Source organism: Chrysemys picta, chromosome 15 (genome assembly GCF_011386835.1).
Source record: "Chrysemys picta bellii isolate R12L10 chromosome 15, ASM1138683v2, whole genome shotgun sequence".
NCBI lineage: Eukaryota > Metazoa > Chordata > Testudines > Emydidae > Chrysemys > Chrysemys picta.
The window spans coordinates 24,535,541-24,558,549 of record NC_088805.1 but is presented as its reverse complement, the minus strand read 5'-3'; the positions used below and the strand labels follow the sequence as shown (position 1 = coordinate 24,558,549).

Sequence of the window (23,009 nt, the reverse complement as noted above, 5' to 3'; positions counted from 1 at the left end):
GCCTCAGACATTCTAACATCTAACGTACTCTCAAATCTTTTCTAACATTCTACATGTTCGTGCAACGGAAAAGTTTTAAGGTACTAAGAAATGTGGACTTGTATGTAGAAATATTCAGATGACAACAACAGTGGGCTATATTACAAAACCCTTCCCAGGAAGATGAACCCTGATGATTCCATGCCTGGAGAGGTCTGGAGTCTGCAGTGAGGGCAATAATTGGAGTGATCTCTACTTACTGGTAGTACAACTCCTGGGGGAGTCACTCTGCTCTGCAGATACTAGTGCTTGTTGAGGTAGCATTATCTCCCAGGGGGATACCTGTGAGCTCTAGAAAGCAGCATGTTGCAGGTAGCAGCTTCTCGTTGGCTTCACCTCCTGTGGCCAAGGACATAAGCTCTTCTGACTTGTTGCAGGGCTGACCTCATGGTGTTGGAGTGGCTTCCATAGACCGCAGGTAACAGAGGGAGCATGGCATGCGACTTCCCTGTCATCTGCACAAAACTGTCCAATCTGTGTCCCCCAGCTCGCATTTCTGTGGAGCAGAATGGAGCTGACTGACTCCCCCATCCCCACCCTACCCATTTTGAATGGAAACTGAATATATTTTCCCTGTGAACAATTCTAGTCATCTGCAGCTTCAGTCAGCGGACTAAACTTTAATAGCGGCAACACACAGGTGGGTCGGACTGAGTCAGACATTTCGTATGTGACAATAATAAGGAAAACACAAATCTATAAGCACCCATTTTAAAATTGAATTGAAGGGGACGTCTATATGGCAATCAGAGGTGTGACAGCAGCACATGTAGTTTTGATCTGGCTAGCTTGAATAACAATAGCAGTGAAGCTGAGACAGCATGGGCGAGCGGCTCAAGAACATACCCAGGGTCCGGGGGTGGGGTGCTGCTGTGGCTTCACTGCTGTTGTTATTGGAGTTAGCCGGATCAAAGTGACACGTGCTGCTGTCACACCTCTGATCTGGGTTAAAATTTTCCCAAAGTTTGGGGTTATCAGATTTAGCCTCTTTGGTTCGGGCCCATTGCTTAGTATTGATAGAACAAATCTGAATATGGCAACAAAGACAGAGCTGGGATGTTCAATGAGAACCAACAGGACAGAGTCCATCTGTCCTAACTAGAAAGGCTTGGTCTAAGAATGAGAACTCTTTGAAAGTTCATCCCTTTCTTAGCTATATCTGCCCAGCTCAATGAATGGGTAAGGGGACAAGTTCTTTTATAGTATTTTACAGCCTCCAAAGCCCTGAACTGGCTAGGGGCAGTTTAGCTCTGCTCCCACCACATTTGTTTTGCTTGACTGGGACGCATCAGCTGATGGAGGCCAGATTTCATTTTGTGATGGCAGAGGCAAGGACTCATGGTTCTGGAACAGAAAATCCTCTAAATAAAATAAAAGTTTTAGATATTAGATATTAATTGTATCAGAGAAGTAAAAGATTGATTGTTTCCTCCTTTCTCTAAATGAGAAACAGGCCAGATTTGGGTTTTGCAAAACCTCAGTCAGGTTTTGATCTTGCAAAATCCAATCATGGCGGATTCAGATCTGGGTTACATTGTGTCTCATTTTATGGGGCCAGATTACTTAAAAAAAAATAATTCCTAGACCAGGGGTCGGCAATGTTTGGCATGCAGCTCACCAAGGTAAGCACCCTAGCAGGCCGGGCCAGTTTATTTACCTGCTGACGCGGCAGGTTCGGCTGATCACGGCCCCCACTGGCTGTGGTTCGCCGTCCCGGGCCAATGGGAGCGGCGGATGTGCTGGCTGCAGCTTCCCGAAGGGGGTAGATTTTCAGAAGAGCTCAGCAACCAACAGCTCCTGTCCAGGAATCGAAATAACTGGTCAGATTTTCCAAAGAGCTCTTTTAGGCCTGGTCCCCACTAAGCCCCCACTTCGGACTAAGGTATGCAAATTCAGCTACGTTAATAACGTAGCTGAATTCGAAGTACCTTAGTCCGAACTTACCGCGGGTCCAGACGCGGCAGGGAGGCTCTCCCGTCGATGCCGCGTACTCCTCTCGCCGAGCTGGAGTACCGGCGTTGACGGCGAGCACTCCTGGGATCGATCCGGGATCGATTTATCGCGTCTTAACCAGACGCGATAAATCGATCCCAGAACATCGATTGCCTGCCGCCGGACCCTCCGGTAAATGAAGACGTACCCTAAGATGAGAGTTCTGAAGTGGGCGCTGAGAGTTCTGAAAATCTGCCCATTTATGTTGGTGCCTGAATGGGAATAGCTGGCCCCCATTGTGGGCTTAGAGCAATTTTGAAAATCTGCCTTGGATATTTGTTTATTTCTGCTGGCGTGAAATAAATTTCTGTGCATAGGATTTGTACTGCTTTTTGCATGGTCCTGCTCTAAGTCATTCTTCAATATCCCTTTGTTAAAATATAATGTGCCACATTCTTCCTGAGTGTAAATGCCATTGGTTTCAGTGAAGTAACTTTTCAATGATATTAGAGAAATTTATTCAATGATATTAGGCAGACAAGGGGTGGGGTGTGTGAGGTAATATCTTTTAGTGGCGCAATTTGTGCTGGTGAACGAGACAGGCTTATCAAGAGGAGGGTGATAAATTAATCTCCTTAACCACCGAGGATGGGACAAGAAGTAATGGCTTTAAATTGCAGCAAAGGAGATTTAGATTACACATTAGGAAAAAAACTTCCTAACTGTAAAGGTAGTTGAGCACTCGAACATATTACCTAGGGAGTTGTGGAATCTCTGTCATTGGAGGTTTTTTAGAGCAGGTTAGACAAACACCTGTCAGGGATGGTCTAGATAACACTCAGTCCTGCCTCACTGCAGCGGATTGAACTAGGTAACCTATCGAGGTCCCTTCCAGTCCTACATTTCTATGATTCTATGAAACTTCCCTGAGAAAGTTAATCTTATGTGAACAGTTGCTGCATTACCCACATGGATGTGTTATTAATTTGTCAGTAGGAGTGGAGCTGGTTTGCAGGATCACACAGGGGAGGAGAGGTGTCTATGAGACAATCTTTCTAATGGAGATGTAGCTCATAATGTGAAAAAATTCAAGCATCCCTGCAGACTTTTCCTTTCTGTGAAGATTCTACATGGAGCGCTTCTTCCAGCCTGATGTTACCAAGATATTACCTCACCCGCCTTTTCTCTCTAATAACCTGGGACCAACCTGGCTACAACAACACTGCAAACACTATTCAATGATGTACACTCTGGACACGTTGCTGTATACATCAGTACACTAATTTACAGAACACCAGGATTTTCCCCGTTCTAGCACGTTGAAGGATGTGGATTTTTTAGAGCCTTTTTCAACTTATTGGTTGCTAACTTTGTTGTAAGACCACTTACAACAACAATTGTGTTTTATAATAGCTTTTTCATAACTTGTGTATTTCAAAGAGATAAAAGAACAGAACAAACATGAAAATACTTCCCCAAGCCCCATGAAAAATAAGAGGATTCTTCCCCATCCCAGCTTTAGAAATGGTTACAAAAAAGGAGTGAAATCAAATATTTCTAGGCAACGAATTCCACAGCAGGAGGGCATAATGAGAGAAAGTGTGACCACCCAGTGCTTAATAGCTGACTTTCAAGACAACAAAAATGGTTCAATTAGAGAATCTGTGTGCTTGTCCTAGGGTGTAAAGTGAATCAATGAAAAAACAGTGTTTAAAGCATGGAAAATGTTGCTCTGTGTATGAACAGCAGTATTCGTGTACAAGTCATTGTGATACTTTGTAGAAAGCCTATAGGAACCTTTAACTGCATAGCTGCAATTATTACAGTATGTGGGGAGATAATTAGAAAATTATAAAGCAGGTGTCTCTAATGGTACTATTGAGCATAGCTGTGAGTGATGGCACAGCCAGCCAGGAGCCTCAGTCTGTTATTTGCACATCATATGATGTTATGTATTAATTGATATGCTGATTACCTATGGAAGCATTGGGTTCTGTTTATCTGAACTCCTGGCGATGCATTGAATTATACCTGTCCAGTTACCCAGAGGAAAAGGGTTATATTTAAGATTAAATAGTAATGTCATATGTCTTAAATGCACGTGGCTCTGTGAGCTGGAGAGGTGGCTAAAGGAGGAGCATGATCTAAGCGGGGGTCCCTGAATGTATTGTACCTTTGCAGTACATGAGCAAAGATACCGCCATGCAGATGCTACAGAACGGGTCATGCTTAAGAAGTGGCAGCTGCCACCCCGGTTATGCAGATGTAGCCTCCACTTCCCCCAAGGCCGATCTGCAACCATCAGCATGCACGGGGGTGGGGGGTGGTACCGTAGCTCCTACTGTCAAACTTTTCATGATGGTTTTCTTAGTCACCTTGAGGATTTGAGCATCTGATGAAAAAGTAAAACAGGTTCTAGACCCACTCGATCTTCAGCAATGATGCAAATGCCTTAAAGGGTCAGGGAGGTTCAATTTGGAAAAGCATCCAAAAATCTGACGACGATTCTCTGCTGGCCATAACGGAGTGTGGCTTCTAACTGGGACATTATAAAACAGCTGTGCAAAATTGTCATTCAAGTTTTCTTGCCAAGGCATCAAAATCTATTTTCTCACCCCTCACCAGGCTGGGAGATGATAATGAAAAGACTAATATGTTGACTTGCTACTCGGGTGGAAGTTTTGAAGGCTGTAATGTGATCCTGAGAATTAAGGATAATAAATACACATCCATTTACAGGCCTACCCGTGACAGTGATGATGAAGAGGATGATGAGAGGAAGGGAAGAGGCTGCACCCTTCAGTATCAGCATGCCATGGTGCGAGTCCTCACACAGTTTGTAGCAGAGTCTTCCAATTTTGGAGGCCAGCTGACCTATATGTTGGGCTCTGAGTGGCAGTTTGACATCACGGATCTCGTGACCGATTTCATGAAGGTGGAAGAGCCTAAGATTGCTAAATTACAGGATGGACGGGTGCTAGTTGGTCGTGAACATGGGATAACCACAGTTCAGGTAACAGCTCAAAATATACCTATATAGGTGGGGAGAATTTGGGGTGAGAGCAGTTGATTACTGGCTATAATATAAAAGGCTGTTATGTCTGGGGCAAACATTAATTTAACACAGAAGTCTGAATAGGTTTCACTTTTGTTTCCAGTCATTTTCATTGCTTGATTCTCAATTACAGCAACACAATGCAGTTTGGGCCAGTTTTTCAAAGGTATTTATGTACCTAAAGATGCAGATAGGCGGCTAATGGGGTTTTCAAAAGCACCTAAGCAGGTTAGGCATTTAACTTCTTTGAAAATGCCACCTGACAGCTATCTTTAGCTGTAGATGCTTAAATATCTTTGAAAATGTGGCATTTTGTGTTTACAAAATGGTAGCGGGAATTTAAATTATTGATATTTAATTAAAAAATCATGAACTGTTTCTTTCGGCATTTGCTTACATAATCTCCCATTATATCCTTGTATACAAAGTCTATATTTTGGACCTAGAATAAAAGGACAGTGACATTTTGGGCATGAACCAATACTCACTGAATAGAAAGACTCACATTGACTTCATAGGCAGTGGAATCAACATCCTTGGACTAGTTTTCCAAAGGTATTTAGGCACCTACAGGTGAAGATATGCATCAACTGGGATTTAGAAGAGCACCTAAGCAAGTTAGGTAACTAACTCCCATTGAAAGTCAATGGGTGTTTAGTGCCTAATTCACTTAGGCACTGTTGTCAATCCCAATAGCATATTTAAGCACCTAAATGCCTTTGGCAATCTGGACCTCTGTCTTTTTAAAGAGATCAGCCCAGCTGAGCTCGTACAGGTATTATATTCTGAGGCCAGTAGACTGTATTTCTTGTCTGTCAAATTACAGTATCAGTATTATTCAATAGCCAGCAGTGTAATTATATTAATTGGAGATTTTACAGAAATTGTAAATGTAACTATATATTTTTTAAAAAATCAAATACATTCAGTTTAGTTCATTAATCTCCATTCTGCACCATGCTGCTCAGGGATGAGGCTGTAATTTAAAAACAATGACATGTTTAATAAAACTATTTTTGGCATATATAGTAATTAAATGGCAAACGGGTGTAACGTTTTGGGAAACATCAATTATACCTTATAATGAATGCAACAAACATAGAACTGAATTGAAAATCTAGTTACTCTGTTTTAGAACATTGAGTCACTTGTTGTTTAAAACAAGAAGGCATGCTTGCTTTTTGAAGGTGCTGTCGCCTCTCTCTGATTCCATCCTGGCTGAGAAGACAGTGATTGTGCTAGATGACCGCGTAACAATCACAGACCTAGGCGTACAACTAGTAGCGGGCTTGTCTCTGTCTTTACAAATAAGCAAAGGAAATAAGAGAGCTATTGTTTCCACAGCATCTGCTTGTGATATTCTTCATACCCCAAAACAGGTATGGTCCAAAATAGTATTGATAATTATAATTGGTTTGTTTACTGTGTTTTTTAGGATGCCAGACAAAGCCTCCTGTATAGCTATGCAACATGTATAACGTATGCCTGTTTGAAAAGTAGGACATCTCATGCAGCTTAAGACACCGTTCCCCCTCGTAGCTTACTCATTGCTGGCCAACTCGCACCCAAAGATCCATATCACAGATTGGCCATGCATCTAGTCCAAGATTCCTAGCAATGCATGTTGCTCATGGCAGCTGGCTGACCATACACCTCCTTCCAGAGGACCACACCCCATTGGGGAAGAGGAGTGTGTCATTGTAGTGGGCATGTGTACTTCCCAAGGCACTCCAGTGTGCTATGGAAGGATCCTGGCTACTTAGCTAGGGGCAAGATTCCCATCCCTATACCTTGTTCCCCCTTGATTTGGGCCAGTATAGCCCAGGGAAGCTCTTAGCTCAATGGGAACATCTCACTGATTTGCATGGCTGAAATCTTCTCTGAGGGTTTTGAGTACCTTCTATGGGTGCAACCCCTACAGCCCCTAGACAGACTAAGTAGTACGGCATTTGCATGATCAGGACCATTCATTCAGATGAGATGGATGAGATTCAGCCACCCTCTTTGTGCTCACTTTATTCTGTAAGTAGTACCAAGAGTTAAAGTGAAACTATTAAAAGGAATAGGGTATATAACTCAGTGTGAGACAGAGTGGTGGAATCCTGTCCTACAGAAGCAGGTAAGATTTTTCCCTATTAATCAAAGCAGTTACGTTTTGATAGTGAGGTATGTCATGTGCAATTATGTTTGTAGCATGATTAATGCTGCTGTGAAAAACATTGAGTTTGAGCAAACTATCCTCAAAATGTAAGCAGCAGCATATTTTTGTAAGTGTTTCTGTGGTGTCCAAAAGGAACGACAATCATTTCTATACCTTTCCCATACCATTGCATAATTAGAAATACTATGATTGAAAATGTGAAATATTTCATTCAAATCTGTTTCATAATGCATTCTGTTTAAATAGACTGAGCATGAACACCACACCTAGAGTTTATACAAGTGCATTACATTACACATAAGGTTAAGGCCAAGGAGCATTTTCAAAATGTCCCTTGTTATATGACATTTTTCTAAATTTATTAAAAATCGTGATTTTGGAAATCTGATTATTTTCATCAATGGGCTTTGATGTTGAAAAGTGACTTCTCACTTTATACCCAGAAATAACTGTGGGTATGGTTTTGCAAGCACATTTTATTAGAGTGAACCTGCAAATAACATGAATATCTAAATGGAATAGAGCACACAAAACCAGAAGCTGAATTGAAGCATTTTTGTAAAAACAAACAAACAAACAAAAAAACAAAAAAACAAAAAAAAAACATAAACAAAGCTACACAGTATATTTATAACACTGGTGTCAAGTAAGTGTAAGCTCTCAAAACCCTAAAACGTGGTATCTTAACTTTCAAACTATTATTTCTCCCCTTTCCCTCTTATAGGAAGCCATAGTCAGTGCTTGGATTTTGTTCAGTGATGGCTCTGTGACACCTTTAGATATTTATGACTCCAAGGATTTTTCTGTCACGGTCACTTCGCTGGATGAAATGGTGGTATCTGCCCAGCAAAACCTTCAGTCAAAGTGGCCTCTGGTAGTTGCAGAGGGTGATGGGCAAGGACCCCTGATTAAAATTGAAATGGTGATCAGTGAACCTTGCCAGAAGACGAAGCGAAAGAGCATTCTGGCTGTTGGTAAAGGAAATGTCAAAGTGAAATTTGGCCAGAAAGATTCTGACCACAAAGGAAGGACCAACAACATCGATGATTTAGATAGAGAGTTTAACCATCATCTGAACAATGCTATAGAGAACACGGCAGAACAGGAGAGGACAGTGCAAGAATGGGCCAAACATGGAACCTTTATCAATCATGAAGACAATGCTAACAAAAGCACAACTTCCAAATCTCCCATTGATCAGAACAAGGCTCATGAGGATGGCCTCCAAAATAACCCAACTGCTTTCACAAGTTTTCCTACCCAAGTAGAGGTACCAGGACAAAATAATCCCAATGACCTTGCGTTGACTTCTAGAGGGTTAACTGATTTGGAGATTGGCATGTATGCCCTGCTGTGTGTTTTCTGCCTAGCAATTTTGGTCTTCTTAATTAACTGCGTGGCATTTGCTTGGAAGTATAGACACAAAAGGTTTGCTGTGAGTGAGCAAGGCAACATCCCCCATTCTCATGACTGGGTCTGGCTTGGAAACGAGATTGAACTCTTGGAAAACCCTGTTGACATTTCGCTCCCCTCAGAGGAGTGCACTACTATGATTGACAGAGGGCTGCAGTTTGAAGAAAGCAACTTTCTCCTTAATGGGAGCTCGCAGAAGACTCTCCATAATCAGATCCTCAGATCTTGTGAGTATGCTTGTGAGAAAGAAGTTAAAAGTGAACCTATAAATCCTTCCGGGCCAAAACGGAAGCGGGTCAAGTTCACTTCCTATACCACGATACTGCCAGAGGATGGAGGTCCTTACACCAATTCAATTCTATTTGACAGTGACGATAATATTAAATGGGTATGTCAAGATATGAATCTTGGCGATTCCAAGGAACTTAGAGACTATATGGAAAGACTGCAAGACAATATGTAAAATACTTTCTTATGTTTGTATTCACCTTTATGCCTTCTGTTTTACGGATAGTGGAGCAGTCAGTCCAGTCAGCAATAGGAGGTTACAAAGGAGTCTAACTTTTGGAGGTTCTAAGACGATAACTGCACATCATCGAGCGGGTACAAGAGGCTGGCTGAGCTAATCCTGTTTCACTATAAACCAGGATGTGTCCCTGAAACAGCTACATGTAGGTGTTGGAGGTGTCGCACATGATGGCTGTTTTCATATACTGCCTGGTACTAGCTAAATGCTAATACAATTATGCTCAGACTCAGCGGAGACTACAGTTGTTTGTCAACTCATGATAAACAGTGATTCAGAAAACAAGGGATTTTTTGGTTGATTTTTCTAGTCGTCATCCTTTGTAAAGCACAGTGGATATTTCTTGCATACAGCCTGAGACTAGGCTTACTTTAAAAGAGATCTGAATGAATCTGTCCAATTTTATTTGCCTATGAGCAATGCAGCCAAGTAGTCTCATTATATTTTACAGCTACAAACACCCACAGGTGGTTAATTTCTTATCTGTATTGTTTATGAAGATGGTTTGATTTAGGGAACATTAAATATTTTCTTTAGAGATTTTTTTTTTGGTTGTACCAAAGTGTTCCACAGTATATTTACAGTTATTCAGGTTTTCTATTCATGTGCATCAGCTCGAAAGGATACCTCTTCATCACTGATTATCTTTCTCCTTCCTGTGCAAATCTTTCATATTTGGAATGTAGAAACAAATTAGAAATCTCACACTGGAAAAGGGTTGTATCTTTTTACAGGGAACTGTATATACACACAACAATAAACCCTGGAAAATAAAAATCAAGCAGCAGCCCTGGGTTTATTTTGGTCATTGACAATATGAAAAATAACTTAAAACAAAGCAGAACACACTTTAAAGCAAAATTCCTCCAATGAAACAACACTTATGGAAATTCTTTGCGGGCAACACATGTTGTTTTGACGATAAATGCAAACGTAGTATTGAAATGCACTGAATAGGAAGCAAATTGCCTGGGAAATAAGCGAAGACCTGAAACTGGTATTACACTGTATTAAAAATATATATATTATATTGATGCTGCAGTTTAGCAGTACATAGACATCCATCTATAATGGCTGGTGCACACAGGCCCTGTCTAAAAGCCATCTCTAATCATATGTCTGGTACAGAGAAAACCTTTACAACAAGCTCCATAACAAAAGAAAATACTGGGCACAGTTATATAATCGCTATTCCCAGATTTGACAGGAATGCTGGAGATTCAAAGCTTCCATTCCACAAACATTATATGCATTTTTACATTGAAGTACGATTGAAGTGTGTTGACTATTGTACCAAAGAAACCTTTTCGCATGAAATGTCTAAGAGAAGCAAAACAGTACATTGGCCCATCATGAGAAAATGTAATTGACACCTGATCCAAAGGCAACTGCCTCACATCCCCCCCACTCTCCCAAAATAATGAACATAATGGCACTTTAGTGTGAGCTCAGATGTACCACATATCTTAGTCAACTAATGCTCAAGATATTTAACATACAGTCTCTCCTTTTCCAACTGAGCAAGGATTGCTAGAGAAGTCTTGATTGCTATTGTGAACCTGATTAATAAAACCAGAAAATCTTTATACAATTCAGCTCCTCCAGATTTTTCTGCATTTGGCTAACGCGTAAGTAGTTATCCACTCAGTTCAGCAAACTGCTTAGAGTCCATCCATATTCAGCAAAGTACTTAAGCATATTCTTAAGTCCCATTGATCCCAAAGTGACTTTAATACTTTGCTGATTCGGGACCAGTATTTTAATGTCAGACAAGAGTCAGAAGCCACACTGTTTATACTGAAAGTCTTCCCTCTAAGAACAAGACTTGAAAAGAGCAAAATGGTAATTTTTGTGTGTTTCACATTAAAAGTTATGTAGCCGTGAGACCAGGATCACTAAAAGTAGAGTGTACATATTTCCACGCTGGTGTTCCATTGTGTGCACATATAAAATAAATGATGATGTGGAAAAATACAGAGAATATAAGAGGAATTTATAGTCTAGCATGGCTGTTAGCTGATCTGACAAAGAATTTCACTTAGGCCAACCCACTCTCTAGTACAGGATCTGTTTGGTTTTGGAGCCTTGATCTTTGTCCTATGCAGGAGTCACACACAGCAAGTCCACCTAGACATCAAGTCTGGTCGCCAGTTACAAAACACAAACAGTTAAAAAGAGAAGTAAAAGAACTATAGTCGTTAACAAAAACTCAGTAAACAAAAACAAAACAATGGGAACCAGAATTTAGCCTGCCACACCAATACATAGAATCTGGCAAAGATGGAAAATGCTCTGGAACTACAAAAATATATTATAGTTAAACTTTAAAAGATCTAACATGCTACATGAAAGTTCAGAAATAGAAAGTGACAATAAAAATGCACAAGGCCAAAGAATTAAAAAAACAAGGACAACAAAAACTGAGAAAATGAGAATGCCCAAAGTCTCCCCCTCAGTTGCAGCAGTGTAAATGCAGAGCGACACCATTAAAAGCAGCGGAGTTACTCTGGATCTACACCAGTGTAAAAAGTACCACTCCTGTGAAATGAACATTATTTGCAGATCAAGCGAAAGAACATCAAATAAATATTTCTAAGGCTAATTATTAACCAAAGGAAGGAATGACATTTGGAGGCAGATTATATATCATCAAGAAACTTCAAATGACTAAAACCCACCTGGGTCTCTCCAAAATCCTCTAATAATAATTAGATTGCTATGTCCACAACTATTAAGCTTCAGTAGCTGCAGAGATAGGAAATTCCGATGGCTCCATACAGAATAAACAACTCACATTTGTGATGCATGCTGTTCTACATAAAGAAAAGGCAATATGTTGCATAGAGGGTGTTTTTGTTTCCTCCCTTCTCTCCCCCCACCCTTTCCCTGCCAACTATCCATACAAGGGAGGATTCACTGAATATGATGATTCTTAGCAACTTTAGAACTGTAAAATGCCAGACTCTCCGCTACTGTAAATCATTGAGTGGTTAGCTCCACCAGCTGAAGATCTGGCCCATGGAGAATACTGAAGAAAGAATTCATTTCCAACTGTGCAGAACTATTATATTTCATTTGGACATTATAGACTAGCTCCATATGGCTTGTCTCTGCACACTTCCTGATTTAAATACAAATTTGGGAAAACAGGTCCCCCTACTCCTCTTGATGTAGAATGATACAGCTTCATAATGGTACCAGCTGCTGTTCCTTAATTCGTAGTGGGGAATGTAGAAGAAAATCTTCCAGCCATATGATTCAGTAGAAACAATATATTATAGAATGGGATACAATCTGTATTTCAAGGTGGAGTGCATCATGAATGGGATACCAAATAGTCATAGACGATATGCTCTTTTCTGAAATACATATTGTATACACTACATTGAAATACACTGTATAGTCTATAGTGAAATGCATACGCTAACTACTGAATCTACAACACTGAATATGTATATTCATCATGCCCCAAATATTTATACAGTATGGTAAGTCTTAGATGTATAACATAATGAAACCTGTACAAAATAAACTGTAAATGAAGACAATGACAGATGACTTTTATACCTGTGTAATTTGTATACCGATTAAGTTATTCAAGCCTCAGTTTACATCATTAAATGTGCCATTTTTTAAAGTTGTTCATTTTCTATAGGACAGAGTTCAGAAATAAGACTTCACTCTCCAGCAAAGAAGCACTTGAGTGACATTGTGAAACCTGTGAACTCTAACATAGAAATAAACAGATTGCTCATGTGATTCTTCAATTCGACTCTACTATTTTAATCACACAAAAATGAAGGTGATGGGCCATGTGTGTGTGGGGTGTGATGGGCTAGGGAGTTGCATGCACTATTTTGGCAAAGCAATAACGTGGGGTTGTTTGGCACCCACTGCCCACATCGGGGTGAATTTTCAAGCTTTGATACAAATGTTTCATACAGTCCTGTGTATGATATGCCAGTCCAGCCCATTGATTCCATACTGAGGCACTGGGAAAATGGTAGTGATAGTTTGCAGGGGCTAAAATACAAAGGATCTGTAAATGGTGCACATCATCCAACGTTCCACAGTTTTAGTAAGAACACTCCTATAGTTGTGTGAAATATGCTTGTAGTTTTGGGAAGTGGGTTTAAGATTAACCCCCATGCCTGTGCATTTCCCAATGCAAATTATGGGCTAGATTCTTATTGCTACTACGCTGATGTGAATTTATTTTATGTATTTATAGGATTCCTGGGGTGCATGTGAGGATGGTATCTGAGCATCTCCTATTAATTATCCTCACAACTCACTAGTGAGGTAGATTATTAGCCCCATTTTAGAGATGGGGACCTGAGTCAGATGGCTTATGTGACTTGCCCAAGGTCCATAGCAAAGTCCAAAACATAATGCAGATCTCCTGTAGCCCAGTATGCTACCTTTAAGCATAAGACCATCCCGCCTCCCATAGTCAAAACAGTAACTGAAATCAGAGTTACATATGTGTCCAAGCCTTCTCTCATTGATCTCAATAGGAATAGATTTGGGTCCCCAATGCATAAATTGGCAGCCACCAATGCCAAAGGGTCAACTGCGTTTGCCCTAATAGAATCCATTACTATTGCTTTCTTTATTAAAAACACCTTTATTTCTAATTTAATGAAATTTATCTGATAGTGAACAGGTGCCTGGGATGTAAGCTGGGATCGTCAAAGAGGCCGGATGCTGAATTTTAATGGATTTTGGGCACGTAACTCCCATCAGCCGCATTGAAAATCACAGCAGTAATAAAGGAGAAATTTTCAGAAGTGAAATATTGTTCTGAATGGTATTGATGGGGAATTACTTTGGGTCTGACATCAAGTAGCGTCTTCCTAAACAAGGCGATTCCAGGGCGATAACTCATGTTGTCGGGTTCTACTCAGTGCATCAGAACATGGACCTTTATACATAGAAAAAGTTCTTGTGTCTAACTCCAGAATCTACAGTTACATTGCCCATAAACAGCCCTACAATCAAATGATAAAAATCAACCTACCTCTCCAATGTACCTACCAAAACGATCTTTATGGGATGCCTTAACGACATGATGGAGATAGCAGGAGAAGAGTGACTCGATGACCCAGTAGGTCCCTTTCAGTCCTATGTACAAATGAAAAAAATTACATGGATCAATAAACAACTGGATGACAAGTAGGGTACAATTAGGGCCTGGTTTTCAGTTGAAGTTGTGTCTGAACTTTCCCCCCCCCACCCCTGAGCCTTTAGAGTTTGACAGCAGAAAGATCTGAAGGATGATATTTGTCAGAAGTTAAATAGGACAAATCATAAAGTCCTGATGCAGCTGAAATTCCCACTGGTGTTACCAGGAGTTGTGACCAAGACAGGAACTGAACAAGGGCTGCATGATTCTGTTGTATAGGGAAAAGGATAGATAATTACTGATCAGATCTGAGGCCTGAATAGCTTGATGTGTCTTCATATTACACAAAACAAAACCCTGCTATCTTCAATCAGTAGCACCGTCTAGCCTGCAGCAAATAGAGCAAGAAGTGGTGCTTGAGTTTATGTAAGGGTGACATATTGTGTTATATAATGTTTATGAAAGTTTGCGTTTTTGCTTTGTAAAAGTGAAGTGGCAATTTGCAAAACTAAACATTTTTGTAAATTTCTGGGTGCCCAAGAAGTTACATTATCTTTTTAACTGAAAATGTAATTTTTATCCATAGAGTCCATTTGGCACCATACCATAATTTTTAATGATTGTAGGCAAAATAATTGAGTTGTCATGTTAATACACGGGGGCAGTTTAGCTAAAACTTAAAGGGAGGAAAATGATTTTCTGTGAGAATCATCTAGTTGTCCGACTTTAGGTGAAAATTAGTGTTACCCACCCTTGGGCCATATATGGATGATGATGTTGGTACAGAGCACAGGCATTCTAGTTACAGCGTCTGCCTTACCAATCGCATATATAGGCATTTCAGTACTTATTACAGACGATACATGCTAGGCCACACGCTGTAGTCCTTAGTCACATAATGAGCCCGACGCTCAATGGGAATTTGATCTTGTAGAACCTGAGTAAGGAGCTCAAGATTTAGCCCACTGACTAGAGTTGAAGTCAGTAATGGACAATTTTGACCCTGCAGGTCAGAACAATGCTAAGCAGGGTAGCATATGCAATGCCATAAAAACATGGTTGGCCCTAGGACCACATTTTTTCAACCCATGGGGCTAGTTTATATATTATATATAAAATAAAAGCTGCACTCTGTATGGTTGAAATCCTGATCTGACTGAAATAAAAGGCAAAATTCCTATTTACTTTATAAGGGCCTAGATTTCATTCTTTTAGTATACTTTTCCCTAAACATCCTGCAATTTCGGTTACTTCCTGTGCTCAGATACTGTGGTGATGAGTGCTATAGAAAACCCGTGACAGAGAGGAAGGGTGAAATATTGCCCCCAGTGAGATCAATGGGAGCTTTGCCATTGACTTCAATGGGGCCAAAAGCTTTTTTACCCATAAAGTATACTCTTTTCATTCCCTTTTAGCCAATAACTGACCCCTGAGGCAGCAGCAGCAGTTGTACGAGTTGAGGGTTGATTCTGAATGCCCCTGAGGGGGTGTGTGTGTCAATATTTGAAGTTTCTTTATATACACACAGTGCTTATAGTATTAACATGTTCAAGTGCACTCTACTCCTGTAGTCATTCATGGGCTAACTGCATTTCAATACACTGGGCACTACTTTTATTTTACAGTGTTTGCATTTTGTAGAGTGAAACTGCTGTTTTTGCCTTTTGATTTTGATGGACATTTAGACTGACAAAATAATGAAAACAAGTCCATTAAAATGCACATTGCAAACTGTACTCAAAAGGTGATCCATGCCATGCCGTTTGCATAAGTCATTAACACAAAGAGCGTGCACAGGTCTAGCCCAAAGCGTCCCACTTAACCATCACTTATTCCCACCTAAGACCTCAGAGTAGTACTGCGGTGGAACTCAGTAGTGCCTAGATCTTGTACTGAATTTCACCCATTGTGAATAAATTATTTGAAAGTGGGGGAGGGGGAATGAGGCATGAATTTGTTAATTTTTTTTTAAAGCATGTTGAGATTCCAAAATGAACAACACTTGTGATAAGTGCAAGGTGACATTATTAGCCATTATGAATCAACACGTTTTTAAAATATTCAAAAATGTATAACAGCTACTGTATAAACAGATGCCATTTAATGCATCATAGTCTAAAAATGAACCTTTAATTTCAGAGATAAAATATGCCGCCTTCAATGGCAAATTAATTTTGACAGCATGCTTTATTTTATTTCCAATAGATGGTTTAACAGTGTGTTTTATTTCCACAATTTAATTCAATTTTGGAATACAGTGAAAGGCCAGAGCCAAAATCCAGTTGGTGGTGGTGGTGGTTTTGCTGGGGATGGAATGAAGAAGAGAAATCGTATTTGTCTGATTTTAGTTATGACCTTGTTAGCTTCGCCCCTTGGATTTTGTGATTTGGGTGAAGGTGCCTATATTAATGTCAGCTATTGTAAACAAGGCTAGTTTCTATGCCTGTGTGTGTAGATGTACTTTCACTGTGTGATGTATGTGTTATAGGTGGTTTAAGGACATGATATGCAGCGTATTCCACAGCATGATTAACATCTTTCTAATAGCATCACCTCCAATTGGAAGAGCGGGAGATAAAATGTGTTAGGTGATATCCTCTGATGCTGAAAATCCCCCAGTAACTCATATTTTTGTAGGCAGACTATAGGGTTCCTTTCCTGGAGAAGCTCACCGAAAGCAGGGAGATTTATACGCTGCAGATGCGGTTAGGCAGTAGTACCAAGGCTACGGACTGGATCCAAAACCCACAGAAGTTAATGGGAATCTTTCCATTGGCTTCAGTGGCCTTTGGATTAGGACTTAAGTCGAACAGATCACCTAGCACGCTGCCATTATTAATGGGAGGGCACAGTATGTGTAGGGCCAGATTCTGCCACCTTTATTCACCTTGAGTAATGCCTGACTGCAGGAATAGTCTGACTGGTTTTGATACTGAGTGAGCTATTACTCAAGGGTGGCAGACTTTGCTGCATAGGAAAAAGGCAGCAGAGGGGAACCACACCTGTGAAATGTTCGCCCACTCCACCCTCCAGCTCTTCCACCCCACCCCACTTCTTCCCATGTGACAGATGGGCCATGTGACAAAGGGGGAGCAGGGAAGAGTCAGGGAACAGCAACTCTGCAGCTTTTCCAGTGTCTGCACAGCCCCAACAGCAGAAAAGCAGCATTCAATCACCCTCTGGGGTCAGTGGTCTACACTGGAGATGTCACATAATACAGCCCCACCTTCGGAGCCACTGGCCACATGGCTAAGGGACTTGCCGGGCTGCCTCTGCTCACGGCAGCGCCTGAGAGGAGGGCCGATGCACGGACAGCATCCACAGGGTGCCAGCGAGTGTTCTCTCTGGCTGCCCAGCCTACGGGGTCACTCTGGTCACCATCCTTTCCCATGTTTGTGGACCAGGTGCACGTGGCCGTGATGCAGCCGCTCCAGGCGGATGTGACTTTGGGGCGCAGAGTTATTTGTATGATATATCTGCTGAGTGGCAGTGACATGCTCCATGCTGTGCAGACATGGAGGAAGACCTTCTCTGTGCCCTCAGGGGCTTCCTTTCCCAGGCCTTCACACTACGGGGGAGAACAGAGGCACCAGGGGCATTGCGTCACCTTGAAAGTTCACCTGCCACTTTGGTCTCGTTTTCACATGCAAGTAGTTTTGGACTCAAATCTTGTTATATGAAAACTTACTCGGCCATGGGGGCATTCTCAAAGTACTGCACATTCAAAGCTTACTACAAAATCAAAGGTTTGCGCACACATCCGGACAGGAGACTTGGGACTAATGGCCCATCTAGTCTGGTTTCCTCTCACTGGCAATAGCCGATATCAGAGGATTCACTGAACGATGAAACGCCCCAGAATAGACAATTATGCACTAACATACACAACTTTGCCCATCAATTTGACAAGGGCCAGGTTGCCACAGCTCTGGGTAAATGGAGGCTATGAGTCAGCAGAGCAGATTCTGTTATTTTTTTTAATCATTTTAATAAGGGGAAAAAACCGCAGTGAGATGAAAGTACCCATTTCATTTACAGGCATGACTTCTGGAGATTTCAGGACACCAATGCGCGCACAGTGAGAAATCTCTATTCAGCGCATCAGCTTCAGGGAACAAATAGTGGGTACAAAGCATACAGTTGGCTCTGAATTTGTATTTCACCAGAGTTTGAGCTGGGTTTTGATTTGGCTCATTACAGAGGGAGAGGGTGGCTTAAGGCTGCAGTGTGGATTTGAACTTTGAGGGTGTTGCTCTTTGTTATTATTTGAATTTAGCAAACACCGTGTCACCAGCAAATCAAGCCAGGATTAATGTTGATTCCAGGCATTTAGTGTTTGTGCCAGTAGATGCTGGGAGCATAATTAAGGGATTTTCAGTCACTATTCAGCAGAAGGGGTGTTGCTGCACGGCTATAGATAAGGGTTACGAGCTGTCCTGATTTTTAAGGGCAAGCCATGATTTGGAAAGAGTTCAGCTCAGTCTCACCATATGGTTTTCCATTCTCACTAGCTGTGCAAGGTGTGTTGAAAAAAGGTTGGCAGACCACCTGCTAACAACAGGGATATAATGAGACACTTTGGGACTGCCTGTGCTTTCTGTCAGGCTGAAAACCGTGCGACTGCACCACCTGCTGGATCACATTTGAAGCGCAACAGGAGTCAAGGCTTCTACAGGGATCTAGCTGTAAGGTCACCTGCCATTCAAGCAAGAGGAGGGAATGCAGATATACAAGACCCCGGGAAAGCGATCGTGCTAGTATATTAAAAAAAAAAATCCACAAATCCTTTCTGGTAAACACAGAAGTGTTATGTGACTTCAATAACAGAAGGTGTTTTTCAGACTTTTCTCAACAAGCCCAAGTTTACTATAACCCTAAACCAGTGGTGCTGGAACACTTTTAATAGTGGGGGTGCTGAAAGCGAGCCCCCTTACCCTTAGCCACCCACCCCCCTGAGCTGGGAGCAGGCCCATGTCTCCGGGAGTGGGGGACCCGGACAGGGGTAAAGGGGCTGAGACTGGGGCCACAGCTGGGGGCTGGCACGGGGCCAGGAGCAGAATCCTGGGCACGAGGCCATCAGCTGGGACCCTGGGGGGCAGGAGGGTGTGGGGCTGGGAGCCCGCGTGTGGGGCCGGGAGCAGAGCTCCGCATAAAATCTGGGGGTGCAGCAGCATACCCCGCACCCCTGGTTCCCGCGCCTATGCCCTAAACCCACTGTCTCATCTTTAAGACAACTGAATCCACTTAAAACTAAGCTTGATTTTTAAAAAGGACAACTGCTGGTGGCTGAACTTTGTGACTTTGTCCTCACCCACAACTGAAATAGTGTTTTCCAAGGCAAACAAAGATTCGATTGAGGATTGTATGGTACATTCTGCAGGTATCTGACTGTACCCTCTTTTGCTACTATAGCTGATTATTTAGTTCCTTAGTTGCTTATATCATGAGTATTTTTTAAAAATGAGATCTACCCAAATTATGACTCAGGTGTTTTGGGTATAGTATGTGCTGAACAACGTATGAAGGAAATTTTTATCTGTAAATATTATCCATATTGTATCTGTATTGTAAACCAACCAGATTAATGGACTTGATTAAAATCAACACTCCATCATTAACAGTTCATAAAAGTGCATGCATGCTGCCTTCTGACTAAATTTTCTGTCATTTTAAAATGCCAGAATTTCAAGATTACTTCATGCAAGTACTCTGAACCTTTCAACACATAACTTGGAAAGGCTTTTAAAATGAATAAGCATTTACCTGTTTTAACAGGCTGGTTTCCTAGGACGGTGGCAAAACAATAGCTGTTTTTTTTAACCCCCTCTGTCTTCAAGTTGCCAGACTGGGTGGAGGGGGGCAAGAAGGGGGGAACACACACACACACACACACCCCCTGCAGAAACTAACTAAGCTCCCCAGCTGATGTAACTCGGCATTGCTTCTTTGACTTGAATGGAGCAATGCCAAGTTACATTAGTCGAGGATCTGCCTCTGTATGACCATAAACATCTACCCCCCATCCTCACTACTCAGTCCTTCTGGTGACCTCACGCACAGTACAGGGACACGAGTATCTTCTGAGATAAGTCAGCAAACTTTAATGAAGAAGTATTTAGCACTATGGTTTGCCTGCCCCACCGTAGCTCAGCTCAGCTGAGAGCAGTGTGCGGAATAGAGGTGACGTGCGATGAGAAGACAGGAAAAAGGCATTCCATTGATATCTTTTTAAATGGTTTTCTGCTGACCATGATCCTTGCTTGCCAAACCATCCATAAGATGCATGGAGTTTCCTCATCACTACTCAAAATAGATGGATGGACAGAGACAGGGTCACATACTTCCAGAGGCAGATTCTTTGAGCTGAAAGTAACCCCCCCCCCCCCGCCCCAGGGCCAGAGCTGCTCTCAGTTACTCCTATGTAACTCCACTGAATTCTTCCAGCAATACAAAGATATTAAGTTCTTTGAGCAAAAATAGGACACAAAAAGCACATTGGCAAGATATACTGTAATGCAAAACCCAGAGGGACTGAATACAAAGGAAACATTCATGCCTAGCGCTGCACAGAGATCCAGTTTTGCTCAGTTCACCTTACCTGCATATTTTACAGTTCCAAAGAAACAGCAGTAAATATGGTTATCCAGGCTGTGTGATTCCGCTATGAAAGTAAAGTGCATGGGGCCTGTCCTAGCCCCTATTCACTAGTACACCCTATATTATGGGTTCACGTTGGATATTGAACCTAGTTACAGCTCAGGACTAGAATTAATTACATCTAAATGCATTACAATTGCAGGTGACACAGGTACAGAGTAGCTCGGAAGGCGAATGACGGACACTTTGAATTATTCATGGGAAGAAGTGTTTTCTAACATCATTCCTGGAAATACCATCCACAGAGGAATAGCCCAGTGCGGGAATAGCAGTTATGCTGCTATTCTAGGAATGTCACAGCAGAGCCGGGTGACACCTGAGGGCTCCATAATACAGTAGGTTGTATTCCAGTAACAGCAGCACGTGTTCCAGATGTGAGACACCAAGCTTCTGTCTGTATAGAGTGAAAGGGGAAGGCCAGATGAGAGATTAAAAATGTTTCTTGCTCTTTCTGTATCAAGGCTCAGTTGTTTAAAGTACTGTAAATTTCTTAATCCTCTCAAAATGATGTGCTTTTTACTGACGCCATTTCTGCTGTTTTTTGATCTTTCTTAATACATGTGAAACAGATTGAACTGCTCTAGGTCCCCTTCCACGGAAGCAAAAATGTTTCCACATAGGAAGGATACGCTCAGAGAGCCCTCCAAGTATACAAAGGGGGGAGGAAAAAAATCAGTGAAACACTAGGATGCAAATGCGGTGCAGAACCATTAATGCGCCTGGATTCACTGACTTCAATGGAGGAATGACAATTTCCACTAGGCATGAATCCTAAATGGCCTCTGGCCTGTGTTGAAACTACACCCTAGTTTTTGGGGACAAGGTGTGGGCTTTCACCCTTGATCTTTAGTGGTGGGCCACACAGGCGGGGGGGTTGGAGACACACTGGTGAGACAGCTTGTTCTGTAGCTGCCTGCATTGCACTTGTTCTTTGAATAAGAAGCCATGTAAGAGGCCCAGATCAATGGGAATTAGGTACCCAAATCCCTTTGATGGTCTGGGCCTAAACCCCACCCCTTTCCACTGCATTTCGCTCCAGGCTGGCTTAGACATGGAACTTGTTGGCTCCTGAGAATCCCTCTCTTAGGCCTGGGCTACACTAGCGGGCGGGGCGGAGGGAGGAGGTATTCGCAGAGCTGATGTCACAGTATCTAAGTTTGACTTACCTGGCCGTCCTCACAGTGGCAAGTCGACCGCCGCGGCTCTCCCGTCAACTCAGCTTACTCCTCCTGCTGAGGTGGAGTCCGGGCGTCGATTTGGGGATCGATTTATCGCGTCTAGACGAGACGCGATAAATCAATCCCCGATACATCGAACACTACCCGCCGATCCAGCGGATAGTATAGATGAACCCTTAGGCGCCTAACTCAGGGCTGTGAACCCCACTAGGAATTAGGCATTGCAATGCCTGAGTTCCTTTGTGAATCTAGCCCTTTGGTGCTTTTGAAAAATCCCACTAGGCACCTATCTACTTTTTTAGACATCTAAAAACCTGGCCCTTAGGTATATTGGAGCCTAAATCGTATTGAAAAATCAATGGGGTTTGAGCAACTCAGGCCCAGCTTTTAAAGGTATTGGTGCACTCAGTGTTGCAATGCCTAAGTGATTTAGGGTCTAAATCTTATTTTCCAAAGAAATTTAGGCATTTAGGAGCCTAAATCCCATCAGTCAATGACATTTAGGTTCCTAAGTGCCGAAAACCATTATGAAAACAATGCTCCTAAATCAGTTAGGTGCTGCAACACTGAGCACAGCAATACCAAAATACCTTTGAAAATCTGGGCCTACGTGGCTTAGGGGCCTACGCCTCATTTAAAGTAAATGCAATTTGGGCTCCTAAATTATGTCAGCACCTTTGAACGTTTTACCCAACGGTTCTGACACCAGAAGTAACATTAGGAACACAATGCTGGGTGCCTGTCACTCAGACAGGTAACTTTACAGAAAATTGATTTTCTTCAGGCTTTTTAGATACTGAGCAGTGCCAGCTTTATCCTCCTTGCTGCAGGGGAAAAAACAAACAAAAAAACACCCTTTTGGTGCTCAAGTGCACTTCTCCAACTAGGTGAATTAGAAAACACACACTCTTGTCATTTCTATT

General features: G+C 41.9%; 1 protein-coding gene across 3 annotated transcripts in view; it reads left to right on the top strand.

Annotated features, from left to right (window-relative positions):
* Positions 1-12,893, top strand: part of LOC101934903 (transmembrane protein 132B) — a 378,493-nt gene extending 365,600 nt beyond the window's left edge. For all 3 annotated transcript variants that reach the window (XM_065568664.1, XM_005299571.5, XM_008163485.4), the window contains 3 exons: positions 4,711-4,984; positions 6,214-6,405; positions 7,912-12,893. In XM_065568664.1, coding sequence (XP_065424736.1) covers positions 4,711-4,984; positions 6,214-6,405; positions 7,912-9,063 — 1,618 coding nt within the window. In that variant the 3' untranslated portion in view covers positions 9,064-12,893. The remainder of the gene's footprint in view (positions 1-4,710; positions 4,985-6,213; positions 6,406-7,911) is intronic.
* Positions 12,894-23,009: the final 10,116 nt, after the last annotated feature.